The following is a 25,139-nucleotide window of genomic DNA, read 5'->3' on the forward strand; positions in this document are numbered from 1 at the left end:
TAATGGTTTGAAGATTAAATTAATATAACAAACAAAATTCTTTTGAAAGAGTTCAATTTTTAAAAATTGTAATTAAAATTTTCGCAGAAATTAAATTATTTTTAAAAATTTTAATAAAATTCATGGAAAGAATTTAATTATTTTCCAAAACTTGTTTTTAAAAATTCAATTATTTCCAATGCCATTGCAATCAAAATCCTCGAAATAATTTAATTTAAGTTCTTATGTTAATTTCATTTTATTATGTAAAATAATTATTAACTTCAAATATTATTTATAGATTCAGAAAAAAACAATTAGTTAATTAAATTAAATAAAACAATTAAATAACAAAAAGCAATTACCATATCAGTAATTTTAATTTGTCTCTTAGTATATTGAGAAACAACTTAAAATATCAGCGAGTAATTGCAATTTTTATTAACTGCCAAAAAAAATTTTTATTTTCGTTCATTTCCAAATCCAAAACATTTTGAAGTTCAAGTACAAACTTAAAACCATAATTTTACAGAATTTATCTGAATTTAATTTTAATTTCAGAGAATCTTCCTGATATTTCGCAACTATTAATTTTAATTTATTCAAAAGTTATTCTACTCTGAGATGTTTTAAATATCAAGATGATCAAAAGTATCTAATTCAGGAAGATCTCAGCCTATTTCGAAATAATTCAAAATCCTTCAAGAAATTCAGGAAATCAAATTCAGAAGATGGAAACTGGAAATTTCTAATAAATCAGAAATTCAGAATCAATTAATCCAGAAAATTTTAAGAGCTACTCCAAAATTGTAACTACTTGCGAAGTAAGAAATTTCGGAGCAATCCAAAAGAAAATCTTTGCAAAAACCATTTCTGCACAAAATACTATTCCAATTCACATCCAACATTACATAAGCCTTCTAATTAACGATCTCTTCCTTATTTTCTAAAATACTCAATTCAAGACATGTAAACCCATGCAAACATCAAGTTTTGTCGTAAGTCGTCACAATGCCCCTTATTTTCTGCATAACTTGCTCATAACTCGTACAACGAACAATGATCATCTTGTTTGTATTTGTAAACGAGCGAGAGAGCGCGAACTCTACGAAAGAAACATAATGGCCCTGGGTTTGTATCCTGTAAAAATATATTGTTGTATTTATGAAAGAGTGAGAGAGAGAGTGATGGTAAAATGCTTAAAACGTTGAACGTTGCTCATATATATGATTAGGTTAGGTTAGGTAACTTTTGACTCGTTGAGTGTGTCAGCAGTGTACTACATGGTCGCTTCATGACAACATAGCCTCCTCTCCTGGGTGTGGTTCACGTGGGATTTTCTTCTATTCATAATAGTCACACACCATTCAGTTCTTGTTCTATTGACAATTTCAATTTTTTTTTCATGGTTTCAAATTTTGTCTCACAAAAATCATTTAAAATGAAAAAGAGAAGTTTATCGGGAAATATTGGAATTGGAGTTTTTATTGTTGGTTTAGTGTGTGTTTGCACTGCATTTTGTACATCTGCATGGTTAGTCAGTGACTATAGAATCACAGGCGCGAAACTCAATCAATTAGGACTTTGGAGGCATTGTTTTCGTTCATTACCAAATCCAATTGAACCAGATGCATTAAAACGATTTTTCGTCGGATGCAGATGGATTTATGATCCATTTACTGCTGGTTACTCCGAAATTCGAGGATTTTTGTTACCACGTAAGTCTATTGGAATTTTCTGATAACAAAAAAAAAATTATTAATTATATTCTTTCTGGAAAATTAAATATAACGAAATCAATGAAGTTTCTAATTCCAGGGATTATAGATCTTCACCTTTTTTTTTATTTTGGCACCTATTTTGTCAATTTTACCTATTTAACCTATTTTGTAAATTTTTTAAACATTTCCAATCAAAACCAGTTTCTTAAAATCATTTAATTAATTAATGCTTTTGAATAAATCTTCATTTTGTTAAAACTTTCTTGGATTGGAATCTTAATTGATTCTGAATTTAAATCGTAAAGATTTTTTAACTTTTGCATTCTAAAATCCACATTAAGCTCAAATTCAATTGATCTGAATTTCAATTTATCTGAACTTTAGACAATATAAATTTTAAATGTTTATTTCAATCAATTTCAAATTTAATCGTTTGAAACTTCAATTTGTGTAATTTTTTCTTTGTTAATTAAAAATACGAAAAAAATTGTTTATTTTATTCGCAATTGTCAAAAATATTTTATTTTATATTTTTCTTAGCTTTCACTGATTCCTAAATTCAATTATTCAAAACTTTAATAATTTTGTAAAATAATTATTTGTCATCTATTTTTTCACACGGATTAAAATTTTTAAATTTTCAATATCAAACCTTCTAAAATTGAATTATTTCTAAAAATTAAAACTATTTAACCATTTCAAAATTTAATTATTTTCCTTAATTTTTAACTAAACTTCTTCTCTAAATCAATTGCTTTTAATAATTTTTCGAAAGTTTTTCGGCAATTCAATTTTTTATACATAATATTTGTAACTGTTACTCTTTACCTATCGTTTTTTTGAAGTTATTAAGATAACAAAAAATATTCAAAATAATTGATTTTAAGAAAGTATGATAAACAAAAATTCAAAAATTAGTTTTTTAAAAATATTTTTGGATAATTTTTGAAAAATTTCCAAATAATTGATATTTTGTGGAATTTTTTGAAAATAATTAAATTTAATAAAAGAATTTTTGGAAAATATTACAAAATGAAGAGTTTTAATTACAAATACGAAAAAATACATGAATTCTACAAAATTTTATTAATATTTCTAAAAACTTGGATTTTTAATGAAATTTTAATGTATTTTTTTGTAAATATTTGAATGTTTGCAAATATGTAATTGAAAATATTAAAATAATTGAGATTTAAAATATTACAATAAAAAAAAATTCTAAGCATTACATTCTAAAAATAATTTAGTATTTTTTGAATCTAATTTTCATTTGGAGATTTTTCATCAAATTTGTTAAGAATTAAATTATTGTCAAATTAGTACAATCTAAATTCTTCAAAATTTAATTTAATCTCATTTTTCAATATTTTTAAATATTAAAAATCTATCAATATTTTCAACTGTTAATCAAATTCTTCCAAGACTCCAAATTTGAAAACTATTAATTTTTTACATTTATATTTTTATATTTCTGTACCTAAATTTTTTACAACACCGAATAATTTCCTTTTTTTTTTGAAAATCATACGAAATCATTTTCTACAAAAGAATATTCTCGTCTGATGAAAAGTTATCTACTTTCGTCCTCTATTTGATTTTCAAAAGAATAAAATTTCTCGAAACAACAAAAAGCACTAATTAAATAAGTTACTTGATAAAATTTTAATTAATGTAGATTTGAAAAGCGACTGTTGAATGTTTTATAATTTCATTTTAATTGGTTTTCATTTTTCTAATTTCCTCTTTAATTGTAAATTTATACTTTAATCATTTCACTATTTTTCAAATAAAAGTTAGCACTTCAAAATTTTCTTAATTAAATTAAAGAAAAATTGAATAAAAAAATTAGACGATACATTTTTTTCCATCGATTAAATTATAATAAAAAATCCATTTCACTGCTTTTGAATAAAAAAATCCTTCAAAATTTAAACGACAGGAAAAATATATTCTTTTCCTTCATTTAATTAAATTAAAATTGAACAAAAAAAAATAAAATCAATACATATTTCCATCTATTAAATTTTATTAAAAAATCATTTCACTATTTTTGAATCAAAGATCTTTTAAAATTTAATCGATGGGAAAAAATGTATATTGATTTCTTTTTTTATTCAATTTTTATTTGATTTATTATTTGTTTTTTGTTGTAGACCATATTAAAAATATTTCATTAATCTAATTAATAATCTAACAATTCCTTCAAAATTAAATTAAATAAAAATTGAATAAAAAAATGAAAACAATACTTTCTTTTCTATCGATTAAATTTTAGTTATAAATCATTTGACTCTTTTTCAAACAAAAGATCCTTCAAAAGTCTTTTTAATTAAATATTAAATAAAAATTATAATTAGATGTGATTTTAGTTTCGACTAAATAAATAATAATAAATTTAAACTAAATTAAATAAAAATTGAAAAAACAAATGAAAACAATGAATTTGAGTAAAAAATGAGTTAAATAGTTCATTGCTCATAATCGCAGACTTGATAATAGCAAATATAATCTGATTAAACTTTTTTCCCCTATCTAATTTGTCCTTCTTTTTGTTTCAGCATTCATGGTAGTAACACAGGTGTTTTTTACTCTCTGTTTTGTATCGTGCTTTGTTGCATTTTGTCTCATTTTACTATTCGGATTGTGCAGTTATCCAGAACAAAAACGTTACGTCGATTTAATTTTATTAATTGGATTAATATTATTAGTTGGAGGTGTTTCTGGAGTATTGGCAGTCATTGTTTTTGGCAGTCTTGGAAATGGAGACGGTTGGATGCCAGGTCATGAGACAAATTATTTTGGATGGTCATTTGTTTTGGCTGCTATTGGCGTAATACTCATTCTAATTGCCGGATTACTTTTCATTATCGAAGGAAATATACAACGAAAGAAACGCAATTATTTACGAGAATCTCAAACCAGATTTCAATTGGAGTCGAAATCTTAAGAAGAAGAATTACGAAATCAAATGACAAAGATTCGAACAATTTTTTTTTTGAGAGAAAAATGAAAGAGTCAAAATAAATATTTTTTTTGCGAAGGAATAAAGAAGAAAAAGGAAGAATCTATAGATTAAACGAAGAATACAAAATGAGTGCCTTCTTAGGGATATGAATATTCAACTCATGATGTGTTTGTGCCTATTGTATAAAATCAAGAATCTCCGTTAAGCAAAATAGATTTTTTAAAAATCATCCGTCCATTAATCTAGTAGGTTTTTAAATTAAGAAAACATAATTTTATATACACGACACTAGTGCCTAGTTGTTTTTTTATTTATACAATTTTTGAATTTTTGAAAAATTCAAACAAAAAGTGCACTTTAATATTAACTAAAAATGAAACAATTTTCTCAATTTCTTAGAAAGCAAGACTGACTAATTTGCTGCCCTGAGAAATTTTTAAATTTATTGCAAATCAATGAACTTTAAATTCATTGACAGTAGCATAAAAGTAAAATAAAAAATTCCAGACAAATAAAAAAATTTCAGTGAATTAAAATTCTCTGTCAGTGAATTAAAAATATTGAACGCCAGTAATTTAAAATTCATCGATAACGTTAAATTTTAAATTCAACGTTACATGTAAATTTAAATATCAAAGTTAATGAATCGAAATTCATTAAAAACCAAATGAAGCGAATTTTATAATTAATAATAAACTTTACTTCATTCACTCTACTGAATTATAATTCTCACTACAAAAAGAAAAAAAACGAACGAATTTGAAAAAATATTCATTTTAAGAGATTATAATCTCTTATTAATATTATAATATTACAAAATATTAAGGAATTATATTTTTTACTTCGGTTTGCAAATCTTTTTCCAAAATGAAAATACGAGAAGTATTATTTGTATGAATTCTTTACGTGAATCTCATTTTTTTTAGAAAAATATCTACATTTTCCGTCCATATTTACAAAAATTTGTATTTTTCTTTTTTATTGTAAAATATATATGTATATGAATTAAAAATATTTGTATAAACAAATAAATACTTGTTTTTAATTTAACACAAAAGAAAATCTTTTATCCTCTTCCTTGAAAATTATCTTTGATTTGAATTTAGAATATAAATATATTCATGTATCACGTATGCAATAAAAAACGTGCTACTTAACTTGACATTGCATTAAATGAAAGAAATATGTGGGAACGAATCGCAAGGACATGTCGCTTTCTATGACTTCAATTATATGTAGAATTTTTTTTTTAAGTCCTTTTATATTTACTTTTACGTGAGGATTTTACATACTTATATGATTTTAAAATTTTTCATTAATAAATAAAAAGTACAAATTTCATGAAAAGAGAAATTATTTTTCATTCTTGTGGACTTATTTTGGAATACAAGTTTGAAATTTTTAATTATTGTGCGAAAAATACTTAACGAACAAAAGAAGAAAATTTTTTCCTACGAAACTAATTCTGTGAAGAGGCTCGAGTAAATTTCAACATCGAGGCAAATTTAACATTCACTTTTTTTGTTACTCAAGAAATTAAATTTTTGTTTCTGTAAAAATTGACATATTTCCGACAAAAAAAATATCTCGCAGCAAAAAAATAAATTTCTAACATTAAATGTTAGAATATTAAATTAATTAAAAAACAAATTAAAAAATAAATATTACAATATCTTGTATTTTTTAGAGAATTTTGCTGTCAATAAAAATTTTATTCATAGCAATTATAGCAATTCCTTAAAAAATGCAAACTAAACTAAACTGAAACTACAATGTAATCTAAAATGAAAAAATAAATTAAATATAAAAATCTATAAAAGAAAATATTAAAATTTTTCAAGAGAGTAAATAGTAAATCAATAAATAAAATTAAAAAAATTAATTTAAAACCTTCTGAATAATTTCTAAAAATTAGAACTATAACCCCTAAGCAATTCAATTATTTTCTACAATTTCTAACTAAACTTCATCTTTAAGTCAATTAATTTTAATAATTTTTCTAAAGTTCTTCGAGAATTTAATTATTTAAATTCAAAAATTCAATTTTTTTCAATAAATGGTATGTAACTGTCTATGTTTTTTTTGTTCAGAAGATATAATATTTTTTTAAATTATAATTTAGAGAAATTCTTATAATTAATTTTTTAAAAATATTTTTGAATAATTTTTGAAAGATAATTTAAATTTCCAATTATACGCAATTGGAAAATTTCCAAATAATTGTAATTTGATAAAATCTTTTAAAAATAATTAAATTTTTGAAAAATATAAAAAAAAGAATCAAATTTTTGAAGAATTGCAATTATAAATCTGAACATGATTTTTGCGAAATTTTAATAAGTCTAACAAGTAAATTTTAAAAAAATGTTAATTTGTTTTGGTAGAAAATAATATTTGAATCTTAAAAAATTATGATAAAGCAATTCTAAGAATTAGTTTCTTAAAAATATTGTAATGTAATTTTTCGAAAATAATTTAATTTCTTGAAAGAATTTTTGCATAATTTAAAAAAACAAATTAATTTTTTGAAGAATTTTAATAAAAAATTTTGAACATTGATTTCTTCAAAATGTTGAAAATAGGTAATTGTACAAAATTTTAATGTTATTATTTGTTTTATGTATTATTTGAATTTTCGAAAAAATGTAATTGCAAATATTGAAAATAATTTAATTTTAAAAAAATATAATGGTAATTATTTTTACACTAGGATAAAAATAAAAATAAGTTGCATTTTTATACTAAAAATGTGGTATTTTGTTGCAATATTTAGAAGAAAAATCGAAAATATCGTAATTTTTTAAAGTAAGTCGAAAAAATCGCATTTTTGGAAAATAGTCGAAAAAAGTCATAATAACCGAGGCCTGTTTATTATTTTTAAAAAAACCCAAAAAAGAAATTACTTCCCTCTGTAAAAACGAATGAAAGAAATTCTTTCAAATTACAAATGCGCCTACATTATCAGACATTTATGTTAAATGAGAACCAGAGAAAAACATTATAGTAAACGAAGTGAAAACGAATGATGGAGTGGGAAAAACTGACTGTGTTGTGATTGTGAGAGTGATGCCGACGCAACTGCTTGGTAAGGCGTGGCAACTGACAAGAGAGTGACCAATGTATGAAAAATTACATTAAAAAAATTTAACTACAAAATTTTTCAACATCGCTCGACAATTTTTTCTTAAAAAAAAATGTCGGCCCAAAAATTAGAATATCATCGGGCCTCAAGTAAGTGTTTTAAAAGGGAAAATGTTTAACAACTCAATAAACTTGTTCGACAGAAAAGTTAACCTATGTTTTTGTTTTTAATAATTTTCAACAATAGATGCTGTCGTTTTTGGAGGAGTAATCTCACACATTGCTGGAATTCTTCTCCTAATATCTTTTGCAAGGTAAATTTATTTTATAGTAAAAAAAAAGTTATAAGTTTTCAAAATATTCATCAACTATGATGACCTAATATTTGTGACTTCCACCTACAACTCTTGCTTTATTTTGGAGCATAATTCTATCATTAACTAATGTAAAGCGAATTTAAACCAAAAATTGAATTTGATAATTTAAATTAAAATTCTTCTATCATATTTCTAAGTAAATTATTTTTTTTGTTTAATTTTTGAGAAGTTAATAATTTAGATTTGACTTACTCATGTTGTTTTTAATGGATTAATGGAGTCGTTTAAAAATTTTGCACGAATGTAAAATAAATTTTAACTGGAACTAAGTTTAATTTTACTAAAAATTTACTTAAACAAATGCCATTTATTATTTAATTTATGTATTCAAATAAAGTTCAGGTAACATAACCTATTATTTGTCTTGCAACTGTTGCGATTAGTACATAAACTGAAGTGTATTTTTGTATTATTTACTTGTTTACTATTTTGTTTATTCTACATTGCACTTTACTAATTTATTTTATTTGCTCTATTTTTATTTTTACGTTTATCTTTTGCATTCATTCTTCTAATTAATATTAAAATAGATTTATTCTTTTATTATTTTTTTTAAAATAATCTTTCTGTTACCAAAAAATATCTAAACAAGATAAAATTGATTAGAACTGGATTTTAATTATTTATTTTAATAATAATAAATAATAACAAAAATAAATTTAAATAAAATACATATTTTATAAAATATTTTTTCTGACATCTAAAAATATCTAATCAACATTAAAAATATTAAAATTTAAATTTTAATAGATTTATTTTAAACATTTATTCAATTAGTATATTAATTAATTTAATTAGTCGATTTAAATTAAAAATCAAAATTATAAATCAGAAACAAAATGACAAATGATATTTTAATAAACTTCAATTTTTAGTAAAAATAAACTTAGCATTTTAATAATAGAGTTGACACAAAAATTTAATTTTCTTTTTTCTCATTATTTCCAGACAAAAAACTTTTGCCTGACTACTGTAAATTCTCTAAAATAATTTTCAAGGTTTTAATTTAATTATTTTTGGAATTTTTAACTAAAATTCTATTCCAAATAAATTATTTTTATTAATTTTTAAAAAAAGTTCTTTGAAAATTCAACTATTTAAATAAAAAAAAAGAAAGTTCACCGAAAATATTTTTGAAATCCATTTGTTTTCAACTAAATTTCAAAAAAATTATTTGAAAATTTTTCAAAAAACTAACTTCTTCAGAAATATAAATTAAATTTATTTCAAATTCAAAATTCTAAAATATTAATTTGAAACCTATTGAAATTTAATTATTTATAAAATTTATAAACGCAACTCTTAGAGAATTAAATTATTTTTTCAATTTCCAACTAAAATTCTTTTCTAAAATAATTATTTTCAATAACATTTGAGAAAATTCTTTGAAAATTCAATTATTTCAACAAAAAAACAAATTCTGAAATCAATTTCTACATAATTCAATTTTATTCAATTTCAAAAAATTATTCGACAATTTTTCAATTAGATATTCAAAAATGCAACTTATTTCAAAAAATTTTGAATTTAAAAAACTAACTTCCTCAGAATTATAAATTAAAATTATTTAAAATTCTAAATTCTAAAATTTTGATTTGAAACCTATTATTGAAATTTAATTATTTATAAAAATTATAAACGCAACTCTTATAGAATTAAATTATTTTTTCAATTTCCAACTAAAATTCTTTTCTAAAATAATTATTTTCAATAATTTTTGAGGAAATTCTTTGAAAATTCAATTATTTTAACCAAAAAATAAATTCTGAAATACATTCACAATTTTACTAAATTTAAAAAAATTATTCGACAATTTTTCAATTAAATATTCGAAAATTCAACTTATTTCAAAAAAGTTTGAATACACTAAGTTCCTCAGAATTTTTAATTAAAACTATTATTTAAAATTTTTATTTTCTGAAATTTCAAATTGAAACCTTTTAAAATTCAATTTTTTCTACGAGTTGTAAACGCAACTCTTATAAAATTCAATTATTTTTTGAATTTTTAGGTGAAATAAATTATTCTCTAAATAATTTCTAAGCAATAATTTTACGATAGTTCTTCAAGAATTAAATAATTTCAAATATATTCAATTTAATATTCTGTAAAGTTCAATTATTGTCAAAAATAGAAGAAACTTAAGGTTTTTTATTAAATTTTGTGATAAATTCTAGAAATATAGTATTTTTTTCCCAGTACTTTTGATAAAATTTCCAGACTTTTCCCTGATTTCCCTGACCAGTTTTACATTCCCTGAGTTTTTTCTAAATTTCCTAATTCCCCTGACCTATGTTAACTCTGATTAAAATAATAATAAATAGAAACTGATAAAAGAAACATTTTAATAAAAAAAATTGAAATACGATTGAAGTATGAACCGAATTATTTTGAAATATTAATTAAATAATGCTGAAATTTTATTTCAGCCCCTACTGGATGGAATCCTACGATGAGGCCTTCAGCACTTTCAAAAATATGGGATTATGGGAATACTGCTTTGAGCATTTTCGTTTTCCCAATTATCAATTCGATAAAATCTTCGACGGATGCAATAATATATTTTCCCTAGAGTATTACGTTCTTCGTGAATGGCTCGTGCCTGGCTGGCTCATGGTTGTCCAAGCATTTGTCACATTATCCTTGTTTCTGTCATTAATTGCCCAGGGAATAATTGCGTCAGTCACAATTCGTTATCCTTTGAGATTTGTCCTCCGATACGAATGGTTACTATCTTCGATTGCTTGTCTCTGCAATATAACTTGTAGTACGTATCAAAAAGAACAATTTTTTCGAAATCTTTTCCAATCCATGAAATTCTTGTTATAAAAAACTATTTTTTTTAAAAATGGTATTTTTGAAATTTTTTCCATTTGTGAAAAGAAATCTTTTATTCTTCCCATTTTTCCACTTCTTAGAAAGTATTAATTTAATTTTCCTTTCTTCCAGGTGTTTTGCTATTTTTGTCAGTTGCGGTATTTGGTTCAATGTGCTGGAGACGCGACTGGTTAATGTATCCGAAATTTAATCATCTCTCATGGTCCTATGGTATTGCAGTAATAAGTACATTATTTCATGGAATTGCTGCCTTCTTTTTATATTTGGACGCACGTACCGGATATAAATCACGTAAGGAATCACGTAATTTAGTCATGCAAATGCAACCAAATCCACAGAGTCATCATGGTTTACATCGAAGCAATTACATTTAATTTTAGCATTATAAGAAATAAACAAAAATTCTATTTTTGTTTAGAACAAAAAATGATTAGTTAGAGATTCGATACTCATTTTTATTCGTGAGATCTGTGAAATGTCTGAATTTATAATTATATTTTTCTTCTGCGAAAATAATTTCGCAATTTAGGAACAACTTATTCGTTAAGTATTAATCGCATGTACGATATTTTATATTCCGTCCAACATTTTTTCTAAGCTTATTGCTTCCTACGTTTGATAGATTTTTTCGATTTTTTTTATGCGTATGTATTTTTTTTTACATATTAACTCGAATTATAATATAAAAAAGGAAATATTTTTTATATCCTATTTCATATTGAAGATTGATGAATTTTCATCAAGAAATTCGAAAAATTGAAGCATGGTTTGAAACCATACAATTAACGTGTATATTTTTTTTATGTTATGTATATGAAAACGAAACTTGACTTCAGATAGTTTTAAGTGAACTGCACCGTTTTTTTGACGTTACGTGTTAGTGCCTTATAGAGAGAAATATTTATTTTTAACTTTAAAAGTTGAAACAAAGCAAAGTATTTGTTATAAATAATCTCGATTTGAAAAATTATTCATAAAAAATTCTTCTAGAAAATTCTAGAGCGTAGAATTTTCTTTTTAACAAAAATAAGCTTCACGCAAGCCTTAAAATTAATCAGAGACGTAGAAACTCAAATTCTCTGGGTTTAGAAAATTAAAAAAAAAATTTAATGCACAAGTGCTTTATGTCATCGACATTTTTTTAATCATAATCTTAAATTCACGTGAAAATAAATTTTCATCTATATATGTATTTTTCGAATGATTTGCACAATCTATACTGTCCAAACTTTAAAGACAACATTTAATTCTTTTAAAAAAAAGTATATAAATCAATAAAAATGCATTTAAAAATGTCATTTAAATTGATTATCCGTCCGAAAAGAATTAAATGTTCCTTATCTGGTTTTAATACGTTCAAATGAATCTCAATTTGTAAATATATAGTTTGTTTTTATTTAAAATATACCGATCTAAGCTAAAAGCTTTATGTACTTTGTGAAATTGAAATGTCAAATACAGTGACATGAAAAGAAGAAATAATTTGTATTATTTTTATATACATGTAAATATCCCTACTATTAAAAAAGGAATAAACCAATTTTCATCACAGAGAAGAAGGGGAATTGAAATTAAAGAAATTGTTAAAATTTCATCGAGGAAAAAAATTTACTAAAAATTTAAACAAATTGTTACTAATTTTTAAAAAATACCTAATTTAAAAAATTTCGGAGCAAATTTTTAAATCAAGTTTTTTAAAATTTACCTAATTTAAAAACTTTTGGAGTAAATCAGATTCATATCCTTTTTTTAAATTTAAAAATTATTATTGAAAAAAAATATTTTTTCTCGATATTTTCCGTCTTATTAAATAAATAATTAATATTTATTTCTAGAGTTTATCACCCGTTCGATTCTAAATAAATGAATAATAATCATACCTGGTTTCCTCAGAGTTTTGGCGATATCCAAAATAGCGCTCATAGTTTCAATAGGAGGATTTCCATCAAGAACGATAAGATCCGCTTTCTCAAGCACAGAATAATTCTTTTTCACCAAAGGAACATTAATTTCCGAAAAAGCATCCATTTCGCCGATTCCAAAGCAGCACTCGCCCTTATTATCCAGAATGGCACTGTACCTACAAAAGAATTCTACTGTGAATTTGTTTTCAAAAAATTTTCTTATTTACTACTTTTAAATCTCCCCTTTCAAATAAATTAAATTCAGACAATTAATTAAATTAATGCTCTTCGTTTTTTAAAGTATACGAATTTAAAAAAAAAGAATTCTACCGTAAAATCGTTTTCAAACAATTTTATTATTTCTTTACAATCTCCCCTTTCAAATAAATTAAATTCGAACAATTAATTAAATTAATGCTTTTCGTTTTGCAAACAAATTTTTTTTTACCAGCGAATTCTACTTTAAATTTGATTTCGAAAAATTTTGTTATTTACTTCGTTACAATTTTCCCTGTGAAGCAAATTAAATCCAAACAATTAATTAAATTAATGCTTTTCATTAAAAAAAAAAATTTTTTACAAAAGAATTCTACTTTAAATTTGATTTCGAAAAATTTTGTTATTTACTTCATTAAAATTTTTCCTGTCAAAGAAAAATGAATTAAAAATTAACAAAAATAGAACAAATTAATCTTATTAATTAAATTAATAAAAAAAATATGTAAAGAAAAAATTTTTCTTATTTAGTTTATTAATTAGAATTAAAACATTATAAATTAATTTTTCTTTTAAAAACAGCACCAAATTCTAATTAATAAAAAACAAAAAAATTGAAAATTGTTTAGAGAAAATTTTGATGAAAAGAAATTAATAAAAAATTGAAATTGACAATGATAGAAACTAATTTTACCTCTTGTGCACCGCTGAAGAAGATAAGACTAAAAATATAGAATTAAAAATCTCACCTCGCAGTAGATTTATTAGATAAAATTTGCAAAGAATCACCAGCTTCTTTGAGACTTTTAATAATTGCCTTGCCAGCCTCATCATTTCCAATGACTGATATAAGTTTAGTGTTAAATAAACCAAGATGCACCAAGGCAGAAGCCACATTTCGACCAACCCCACCGCAAGCTTCTCGGCTTTTACCTTTGTGGGTACTTCCATTAAACTGAAACAATAAATTCAAAAGAAAATATTTCAAAATTTTGTACATAAAATTTAGAAAGCATATTTATACTCCTAATTCTGCGTTTTACCACAAAAGAGGATTAACAAAAATTAAAATTCTCCCTCAAAGGTAAAATTTACAAAACATGTCAGATAGAATATAATAAATATACATAATATACACATTTAGCATTTACATGAAAAAATTCTCAATCGTTGAAACCAACGGTTTAAAATTTAGATTAAAATATTAAGCACATCAGCAAATGAAAATTCACATTGTGGCTTTCGTGCTAAACGAAGCTTGGAGATTATAAAATGAGTTCATTTTAAACTGCGGTTTACTAAGAAATATATTTATTTTGCATTTTTTTCCCCTCTGATTTCTGAATCAACAAAATTTCAAGATTAAAGAAATATTTCTTACAATCCTTATAAATTAAAAAAAATAAAATTTATTACAAAAATAATAATCATAATAATAATTACTATAATTACAAATAATAATTATTAACTAATACTTCAAGTGTGAACTAATTTATTGTTACTAATAAAATTTGCTAATAATTGCTAATCATAAAAATTTCAAGATAGAAAAATATTTTTAACTAACGTTATAAAAGAAAAAAAATTCAATTTAAATTTAATAAAATAATGTAAAAATAAATTTAAAAAGTTAAAAATATCAATAAAAAATATATCTATTTATAAAAATAATCTTTTTTTATAAATGGATAAAACTGTTTATTGCATTTTCCTTCCTGAGTAAAAAAGAAAATGCTGTTTGAAAAACACGTTTGACAAATGATAGTTTCCGCTTTCACAAGATACGTGGAAATAAATGAAAGATTCATAAGCAATTAATCGTGTTAGTCATTATTATTAGAGAGCTATATAGATAATTCAATAAAAAATTAAAGAATATACCTAAGAAGTAAATACAAGAAAAAAACAATTCCCTATCAAAAGTTCTGAATTTCAAAGTATTAAAAATTTCATTTATTCTCCATTTAAAAGAAGCATTAAAAAAGAGTTTTCTATTCTATTAAATAAATTCGATACTCAATTCTAAATTTAATCTGTTAAACATCAAAATAATTCCGAAAAAAGACAAAAATTGGAATTAATTTTAAGTTATTTAGAATTGTAGTTGAAATATTTGCTGAATTTTTAAACGAAAGAGAAATAAATAATAATATTAAAAAACAATTTTCTAGTCTGTAAAAGAAATTTCATATACAATTTTAAATTAAACCTGTTAAAAAGGAAAATAATTAAAAAACATAAAAATTTAAATATTTGCTGAACTTTTGATCGAAATAATAAAAAATAATAAGAATCATATAGTAATAATAATAAAATAATAATTCTATTCATGTTTTATTTTATATTGATCCTGATATTTAATGCCGATAAAACATTCAACAAAATAATAATAATAATAATAATAATAATAATAATAATAATAATAATAATAATAATAATTTTAAAAACTGATTAAATATAAAATAAAAATTGGACATTTATATAAAAACAAATAAAACTGCATACATAAAAATCCAAACGCCCTGCATTATTTTTTTTTCATTCTATTATTATAATTAAATCGATAAAACACCAAATTGAGCGACAATAGAAAATTTATATAATTAATGATCTTAAATTAGGTAAACATGAAAAAAAGAGTGAATTACATAACAGATCATTAAATACATAAAATACATAATATCATAAAAAGTAAAAGAAAATAAAAAAAAAAAATAACGCAAAGGGTCTTTTCGTATAGTGATCCCTTTGGAAAGGAGGGTCAAAAGTAATGGAACTCTGTTTTCTTTATGACATTTTTTCAAATAAATCATTTTCTAAAAATAATACACGACTTTCTATATATTTATTGATTCACAAATTTATATATATTTATTTAGTATAAAAATAAAAAACACTTTCTTTAATTATTTTTTATTTAAATTTCTAAATTTGGAAAAATCAAGACCAGCAATCACAGACAAACTAATTTATATACAAACAAACAAACAAAATATATACCAAAGCTGCTAGTTAAAACATTAGACAAGTAAATTTATTAAACAAATAAAAATGTAAATTAAGAAAAGAAAATCAGAAATAGGGTGGCGTCTATTTTTATACCGAAATTTATTTCCTCTTTTTTTTGAGTTATTATTATAATCACAGTTGAGGGAAATTTTGTGAATTAAAGACATTTTCATCTGCATATTATTATGAATGAAAATGTTTTTCAGTGTTTTCAAAAATTATTATTATTATTTTTATTATTATTATTTTTATTTTTATTATTATTATTATTACTATTATTACTATTAATATTATTGCTATTATTACTATTAATATTATTAGTATTATCATTAATAATTATTATAATATTAGTAAATATTTTAATGTTTAATATTAATATTATTGATAGTAATACTAGTTCATTCGGTTTCTTTTACGACCAAAAGGATTTAGAATTAATTAATTATTAATTGAATTAAACTCCAATAATTATACAAATAATTAATTATTAATTGATTCCTCAATTATTAGAATTATTGTCTATTTTAGCAAAATTCCAAAATAACGTTTCGGAGCGGAATATTAATTTGTAGTAATTTCTATATGAAAAATAAGAAAAAACATAGTTTCTATTTTATTGTTAGATGAAAGTTGGGAAAGTTGTGATTTTTTTAAATTCAACTTTTACAGAAGCCGAGGACTTTTGATTTTTTGAAACACATTTTTCTCTAATACTACCAGGAGATAAAAAAATAATCGACTTTATAAAATTTCTTCCAGTTTTCTTAAAGTTATTAAATATTTAATAAAAAATGACGTATTTACAACGAAAAGTGATGTAAAAAATTGAAATTAACTTGAAAAAGGGAGTTTTCTCCAAACCAAACCTTGGGTCAAAACCAAAGATTTGGTTTGGAGAAAACTCCCTTTTTCGAGTTAATTTCAATTTTTTAGAAACTTTCATTGCAAATAAGTTATTTTTTATTGAATTTCTAAAAACTTTGAGAAAAAACGAATAAATCCCATGTAATCAATTTTTTATCTCCTAGAAATATTAGAGAAAAACGTGTTTCAAAAGTCCTCGGCCTCCAAAGAAGTCGAATTTAAAATAATTACAATTTCCTCAATTTTCATTCAATATTAAAATAAAAAATACGTGAACACTTATTTTTTTTATATAGAATTCGAAAAAAACTGTTTCCAACAAAAAATTATTTTTAATGAAAATTTCTCTTGGAATGCTCTTAATGTTAATACTAATTAAAATTATACCATCAATACTAATTAATATTAATACTAATATTATAATATATTAAAAATATGAACATTCCGATGAAAGATAAAAAAAAAGATTTAATTCGGTTCAGTTTAAATAGTTAAAAATAAAAAACAGAAAAAAAACTCAATCTTAATTTTAGTAGTTATTCTCTAAAAAAAAAAGTGGTAAACTTATTTACAGTCTTATTGAGGTAAATTAGAATGCGAATAATCTATTAATAGACCGCTTTTCAATCAACAGAAATTGTCAACGGCAACCAAAATTAAATACTGTTTGCCTTTGAACCCAAGACAAGAATAAAATTGACACCACTTTTTTTCCCCTCTATATGTAGACACACAAGTTTCTTATATCTTTTCTGGAAAATTAAAACTCACAGATACTGCGCAAGCTCATCGACGTTAGTTTTACTGCCTAACATCAGGCGCTAGTGGCCGTGTCGTGTCAGTCCGGTTGCCTACCTCGGGCGATAATAATACATCCCCTTAGGAAATTCGCTTGATCATTCCGATCACATCTTCCATCATATCCGTTGTCTTCCTTTCTTCCTCCTTTCTCTCTCGCTCTCTTTTTCTCTTTCTTTCTCTAAATCTCTCTCTTCTCTCTCTCTCTCTCTCTCTCTCTCTCTCTCTCATAATTAGCCGACAAATTTCCCACTCTCAAAAATCGTGTGACAACTTCAACAAAAACACAAGTCCTCCTAGTTCAATTCAAAACATAGTGTTCATTTTTTGAAAAAAAAAAAGAAAATAGTGTCGATATGCTGCCGCTTCTCAAAAGGATATTATTATCAAATTAGGACTCCAAACAAAGAGTGTGATATTGCAACAAATAAAAAATTACTTTTTCCAATTATGTACAATTATCGTACACAAGACTGACATGAGTAGCGAGGATCATTTCGATCATCGCGACAGGATTCCAGGCAGAAATGATCGACATAACGTGACCAAAATTCTCCCGGTGATCACAATTGATCGCGGTACTATTAAAAATAATAATTTTCAACAAATTTTCATCATTGACGTTTTGAGTGAAGATGACAAGGTGCAAGCCTGGTTGATGCTGCTGCGGCTCGTGTAACTCTCCTCAACGTTCAAGGTTAGTATTATCGAACGTATAAATTTCGAGTCCCTCCGTCCTTTTATACACACACCTCTCACAATATTTCGCCCAATCTTCTCTTCCAAAGAAAAGTGAATCAGTCTGAATCTGAAAAAGAAATTAGTACATTAAAAAAATGTTTTCTAAAGCAAATCTCTCTCTTTCTCTTGACAAAATTATATAGAGGTCCTTTTCTCATTATGCGGAATTTAGAATTTAGAAGCAAAAAACAAAATAAAAAAAGGCAATCAAAAGAAAGAGGAGAACCTCGCGTGTGAGTGAGTTCCAAGCCAAGAAAGTCACTAACGTTTTCGGTTGACAAAGAAAGTTTCGGGGGAAGACTAATTGTCAAATGTCACGAGCGACAAACCGTAACATGTCCTCAGAGTTAAATCGTCGGCAATGGGAAAATGAGGCGCAGGAAACCGACGATAAATTCTTTGGAGAAGGTCGGATAGTGGATTGCATAACGCCACCCCCTCTAACCCCACGGTTTCCTCCCGCTTCTGACCAGACACCCACCCTCGACATATTCCCTTCGCCACCCTTTTTCTTCAACCCCCCTCCTCTCACCCTTCAAGTCCTCTTTTCTAATATATATATATATATATATACACTTTAAAACCCAGCACCACGACCCTCTAGATAAACATTCACATCAGTAGCTAATTAAAAAAAGCTGCCATGCTTTAATGAAATTTCATTTGGAAGAAGAAAAAAAATTTTTTTTCGGAGCACAACGTTTTTCTATTGAATTTCATTACTTAGTCAAGAAAAGAGGAGGAGATTAAATGCAAGAGAGACTCATAAAAAGGGGAATTAAACACAGTTTATGAAATATTAAAAAAAAGAGGAAAAAAAAAGATTTAAAATTAAAAGTTTTCATGAAAGACGCTTTTCATCAAAGAAGAGCAGCAGCTTTCATCGTATAAAAAAAATAAAAACATGTTTCTTTGAGCATATCAGTTTTTTATCCCTGGTTAATAATATTGATTGACAATTTTTTATTGCAAAAAATAAGTTGATGGTTAATAGTGTTAATAACAATAAATACATTAAATAATAACAAATTAATGCGAGGAAAATTGAAAGAGAAACTAAAAAAGGAAATTAAAATTTTTTTCTGCATTTTATAACTAAAATAATTTACACGATTCAAATAATAATCCATTACTTATCGGAAAAATATTTATTTCGATTCAATTTAATAATTTGTACCAACTCAAATATTCATTTGCATTAAAATAAAAAATTTGGACCAATTTTCACTCAAATAAATATTTATTATGCAATATAATAAAAAATTCCCGCTCAAATGTTCAATTTACAGAAAAGTAAATACTTATTTTGCATTAAAATAAACAATTCGCTCTCTGCATTCGAATAAATATTTATTTGGATTAAAATGAATAATTTTCAATACTAAAATAATCAATTTGCGACAACAAAAAAAGAACAATCTGCACTCTAATAAATATTTATTTTGCATTGAAATAAATAATTTGTACTAAAAAATATTGTAACCTAATAAAATAAATTTTATTAAAATAAAAGATTTGCATTCAAAGAAATATTTATTTTTCATTATAATAAAAAATTTGCGCTAAAATGTACGATTTGAAGAAAAAGTAAATATTTACTTTGCATTAAAATAAACAATTCGCTCTCTGCTTTTGAATAAATATTTATTTGCGTTAAAATAAAAAATGTTTATTATAATAAACTATTTGTGAAAAAAAAACAATTTGTGGTTAAATAAATATTCATTTTAAATTAAAATAAAAAAATTTTGCGCTAAAATAAACAATCTGCACTCAAATAAATATGTATTTTGCATTGAAATAAACAATTGGCGTTAAAATAATTATTTGTTTTGGATTAAAACAAACAATTTGTACTCAAATAATTTCTCTTGCATTAAAATAAATAATTAGCATTAAAATAAATATTTATTTGTTCTAAATTAACAAATTTTCACTAAAATAAACACATTGTGACAAAAAAACTTTTTTTGCATTAAAATAAACAATTGGCGTTAAAATAATAATTTTTTTTTATTAAAATAGAAAATTTTCACTGAAAAAAATAGTTTTTTAAAAAATTTTCCACTTAAATAAACATTTGTTTACATTAAAATAAATAATTTGTACTCAAATAATTTCTTTTGCATTAAAATAAACAATTATCATTAAAATAAATATTTATTTGCATTAAATTAACAAATTTCCACTAAAATAAACAATTTGTGACAACAAAAATTTTTTTTACATTAAATTAATAAATTTTCACTAAAATAAATAATTTGTGACATAAAAAATTTTGCATTGAAGTAAATATTTGTTTGACGTTAAAATAAAAAATTTGCTCTAAAATAAACAATCTTCACTCAAATAAAAATTTATTTTGCATTAAAATTATCAAATTGCATAATAAATATTTAATCGTATTAAAATGGAAAGTTTTCACTAAAATAAACAATTTGTGATGAAAAACAATTTGCACTCAAATAAATATTCATTTTGCATTAAAATAAAAAAAAATTCCTCTTAAGTAATTCCTTTGATTCACTTTAAACGTAAATATCTTTCAAATGCAAAAATGTTTGGTTCAAAGACAATGGATTTTCATATCAAAAATATTTCCTGCTCTAAGAAAGTATTTATTTAAAAATTAGTCAAGTAACCGATTTATTTTTCAATCAAATAATTTTTTCCGAGTAATTTCTTTTCGACATTTTTAAGTCTACTTTCAATTCAATTTTTTAGATTCCAATTCAACTCGGTTCACGCTTTTTTGGCACAATTCTCTGGCACTCATTGATAATTTTTTCTCACAGTGATAATCACATTTTTGAAAAAATTCTTCTTATTTAAATTCTTAATTTATTAAATGAAAGAAAGAAAAATAAAAAATAAAATAATATAAAGAAGGGAAATAAAATTGAGAAAAAATTTACGAAATTGGAAAAAGAAAAAAATTTACTTTTCTGTAAAGAAAGTGAAAAAAATGGAAAAATTTAAATAGTATAAAAATAAAAATAATTAGTTAATAAATTAGTCATTAAATACAGAATTTATTATTTGTAAAACATGGCAAATCTTTTAATTATTAAATTAATCGTAACATGAATAAAGTTGAAACCAATTTGGCAAAATATAATCTTTAATTACCTCAATTTCGTGATTTAGCTTTTATTTAAATTTAATTACTTCCATTTTGAGTATAATTTTAATTCGAATTTGTTACTTTCGATCATTTCCAGTATAAAATTTCTAAATTTCGATAAAAAAACTAATTTTTATTCAAAATATGTAATTGAAAATATTGAAAATAATTTAATTTTAAAAAATGATTCTATAGTAATTTTTCCTCCACTTGAACGTTCTGAATTTTAGAATCACATTTTTAGTACAATTTACTACAAATTCTCTTTTCCATTATAATAACTGATGAAAAAAATACATTTTTTCCTTTTTTTTAAACTTTTTTCCCACGGAATAATTTCATAATTCAAATTTATAATACACAGAGATATTATACGTCAGTGTTGATGAAAAAATCAATAGAGTTTTTGTTAGAAAAGTGACGAAGAAAAAGGGAGAACTAGTTTCCGCATAACTATCTCAATGAAAAGTCATTAATGTCACAACTTTTTTTTTTAAATGCAAATGAATAAAATTGACATTTCTATAGATATAATAATAGTAATACATTTGAAAGAAAACTTTTTAGATAATTGAGACTAGAATATTTTTTTCTCCAATCTTTCACTCACCCTAAAATTGGAATTCACAATAAAAAAAAAATGTATAAATGTATATCAATAAATGAAGATATGATATCGAATAAAAGTTTTTCGAAGATTATTTATTCCTTAAATGTAAAATTCATGGAAGAAAAGAATACTTATCTACGAGAAAATATCAGGTTGAAAGGTCTCATATATATATACATAATAGAGTAGTAACCTGTTGTAGAACAAAAGTTTGGCTCATTTTTCCCCCCTCAAAAATAAAAAAAGAAAAAAAAAGAAAAAATAAATTCATATATGTACTATTAAATAATACAATTTGGATACGCCCCAAGACGAATGAAATAACTCTGTAGAAATTAAAGAGAAAATGTGTATATATAGAAAGGGGGAAAAATTCTTTCGGGGATTGTCTTCGTCGCCAAAACTTGCAACTTCTTTATCCGAGCTTCTACACCAGACAAACGATTCCCTTATCTCTTCTTCTTCTTTTTATTCTGTTTTTTTTCTTTCAAGAAAAGCTCTCTCAACCATTTCAGAAAGTTTTAAATTTGAAAAGTTTTAATTTTTAACAAAGAAAAAATTTTTTTTTAAACTCCTGCACGTTATAAAATTATTAAACGAAACGAAATTCATTCATTTTACATTCAAAATATAATAATTTAAACAAATATCAGGGATTACAGTACTTTTTTTTCTTAAAATGTAAATTTTAATACAAAATAAATATTTTCCTTTCTTTAAATTAAACATTCTAAAGCAAATTTTTTATTATAATGCAAAATAAATATTTATTTAAGTGAAAATTTGTTATTTTGGTAATAAAATTTTTTATTTTAATGCAAATAAATATTTATTTGGATGCTAATTGTATATTTTAATGCAAAAAAAAAAATTAATATTAATTAATGAACTAAATTGACATTTCTATTACTAAATTTTTTTTGTCAATAAAAAATAAGAATAAATAAAAAAAAATAAAAATGCACAAATTGAATTGAATTTGAAATTGAGTAAAATTATCATTCGAAATTTATATTGTTTAAAGTTCGGATAATTTGAAATTCAAATCAACTGAATTTGAGTTTAATTAAAAATAAGGTGAATAATAGAATGCAAAAATTTTAACGATTAATATTCAGAACAAATTTACAGTCAACTAAGATTTTAATCGATGAAAGTTTTAACAAATAAAAAATATTTAAAAATACATGAAAAATTTACAAAATAGATGAAATAAGTGAAAATTAACGAAGGAGATAAAAATAGTTGCAAAATTTTAAAAATCATGAAAAAAGGTGAAAAGGTGACAGTCTGTAATCCCTCCGATATCGAAATAAAAGAAGGAAATAATACAAGCACAAAAAAATAAAAAAAAAACCACAAGTAGAAAATAAAACCCGAAACGATTTTTTTTTGTTCATTAAAGTTACGAAATAAAATTTCTAATTCCATTTCCGGAGCAAAAAACGTACGTGAACTATAAAATACAAAAACTGCTGGAGATTAATACTAAAATATTCAAGTGCAATTGGATGTTAAAATTTTTAAACATTTCAAATTTTTTAAATTCTTCAATTATCTAACCGCGCGATGAAAATGAAAATATTTATTCGAATAAAATATCATTTCTTTCAAGGCGAGAAAAATTAGAACGAAAAGAAGTAGAAGAAGAAGAAGAAGAAGTTCAATTTCAAAAAGGATTAAAAGTCAATTTGTCTACAAGATAAGAACAAAATTAAGAAAAAAGGTCAGAGTTTATGATTCGAATTCCCTTAAAGTGACGGATGTTAAGAGCAGAAGAAACACAAGATGTACATAACTATACTGTGGAGAGAAAATATTTTTCATTTCACCGGGAATATCCTTCTAATTCTTAAAAACTTTTCTCTTAAAATGAAAGTATTATTTTACGACGTAAAATATTTATTTCTCTCAAAAGAATAAGAGAAATGAGAAAAAGGGCTTAATACATTTTTCAACTTAATTTCAAATTTATAATCTCCAGAAGAAGGATATGATGGAAAATTATCACCGTGAAAAAAAAATTGTCAAATTAAAACGCGTATTATAATGTAATACTAATTTTTGGTACTAAAAATTAATTTCTTTTTTCTCAATACATAAATGAGACTTTAATTAAAAATCCCCTTGTTCTAATTTGAAAATATTATTTCAGAGATCGCAGGACCTTTTCTTCTTTAAAATGGACTCATTATTTTATTTATCGACCGTTTGTGTATTTAAATAAATAAATAAATTTTGAAATAATTTTCTAAAAAAAAAGTTTACGAAAAAGTGACATTATATTATGATAAAACAAATTCTAAGAATTTGCTTTTTAAAATAATGTAAAATGTAATTTTTCGAAAATAATTGAAACTCTTAAAAGAATTTTTGTATTATTTAAAAAAAATAATTAATTTTTTGAAGAATTTTAATAAAAATGAATTTGATTGTTTTCTCCAAAATGTTGAAAATAATTTTAAAAAAAATATGTTTCGTTATTTGTGTATCCTATTTGAATTTTCGTAAATATTTCATTGAAAAGGATTGAAAACAATTGGATTTTAAAAAATTAGAATTAAAAAATTTTAATATAAATTTTAGAAGCTAATTTTCATTAATTTTCATTTTTAAATTTACACTTGAAGATTATTCATTAAATTTTTTTTTTTTTATTATTTTCAAAATTGGATATTAAAATTCTTCAAAAGTTGATTTTCGAAAATTGTAATTGATTAACAAAATTTTAGAAGCTAATTTTCATTAATTTTCATTTTTAAATTTACACTTGAAGATTTTTCATTAAAATTTTTGAGAATTCAATTATTTTCAAAATTTGCAATTAAAATTCTTCAAAAGTTGATTTTAAAAAAAAATTGTAATAAAATATTATTAACAAATAATTATAATTATTATTGTCAGATCAATTT

General features: G+C 23.1%; 4 protein-coding genes across 6 annotated transcripts in view; 3 read left to right on the forward strand and 1 right to left on the reverse strand.

Annotated features, from left to right (window-relative positions):
- LOC122507695 (pseudouridine-metabolizing bifunctional protein C1861.05) overlaps positions 1-25,139 on the reverse strand; it is a 74,180-nt gene that overhangs the window by 12,639 nt on the left and 36,402 nt on the right. For all 3 annotated transcript variants that reach the window (XM_043620550.1, XM_043620552.1, XM_043620551.1), the window contains exons 7-8: positions 13,831-14,036; positions 12,842-13,041 (exon numbers count right to left, since the gene is read on the reverse strand). In XM_043620550.1, coding sequence (XP_043476485.1) covers positions 12,842-13,041; positions 13,831-14,036 — 406 coding nt within the window. The remainder of the gene's footprint in view (positions 1-12,841; positions 13,042-13,830; positions 14,037-25,139) is intronic.
- Positions 1,212-4,770, forward strand: LOC122507699. The gene is made up of 2 exons (XM_043620555.1): positions 1,212-1,697; positions 4,259-4,770. Exons 1-2 carry the CDS (start codon positions 1,385-1,387, stop codon positions 4,645-4,647), a joined length of 702 nt encoding a protein of 233 aa, XP_043476490.1. The 5' UTR covers positions 1,212-1,384; the 3' UTR covers positions 4,648-4,770.
- LOC122507697 lies at positions 7,705-12,426 on the forward strand. The gene is made up of 4 exons (XM_043620554.1): positions 7,705-7,896; positions 7,994-8,060; positions 10,553-10,890; positions 11,073-12,426. The coding sequence occupies exons 1-4, from the start codon at positions 7,860-7,862 to the stop codon at positions 11,333-11,335; spliced, it is 705 nt and encodes a 234-aa protein (XP_043476489.1). The 5' UTR covers positions 7,705-7,859; the 3' UTR covers positions 11,336-12,426.
- LOC122507696 overlaps positions 18,320-25,139 on the forward strand; it is a 29,019-nt gene continuing 22,199 nt past the window's right edge. The window contains exon 1 of the mRNA XM_043620553.1: positions 18,320-18,449. The gene's annotated coding sequence lies outside the window, so the exon portion shown is untranslated. The remainder of the gene's footprint in view (positions 18,450-25,139) is intronic.

This window comes from Leptopilina heterotoma, unplaced genomic scaffold (assembly GCF_015476425.1).
Source record: "Leptopilina heterotoma isolate Lh14 unplaced genomic scaffold, ASM1547642v1 Lhet_51, whole genome shotgun sequence".
Taxonomy (NCBI): Eukaryota; Metazoa; Arthropoda; class Insecta; order Hymenoptera; family Figitidae; genus Leptopilina; species Leptopilina heterotoma.

Bases quoted from the DNA above. Each gene is read 5' to 3' on its own strand.
- LOC122507699 (XM_043620555.1), top strand. From the start codon at position 1,385: ATGGTTTCAAATTTTGTCTCACAAAAATCATTTAAAATGAAAAAGAGA. The intron at 1,698-4,258 runs GTAAGTCTATTG...TTTTTGTTTCAG, and splicing joins TCGAGGATTTTTGTTACCAC to CATTCATGGTAGTAACACAG.
- LOC122507697 (XM_043620554.1), top strand. From the start codon at position 7,860: ATGTCGGCCCAAAAATTAGAATATCATCGGGCCTCAA. The intron at 7,897-7,993 runs GTAAGTGTTTTA...TTTCAACAATAG, and splicing joins AGAATATCATCGGGCCTCAA to ATGCTGTCGTTTTTGGAGGA. The intron at 8,061-10,552 runs GTAAATTTATTT...ATTTTATTTCAG, and splicing joins CTCCTAATATCTTTTGCAAG to CCCCTACTGGATGGAATCCT.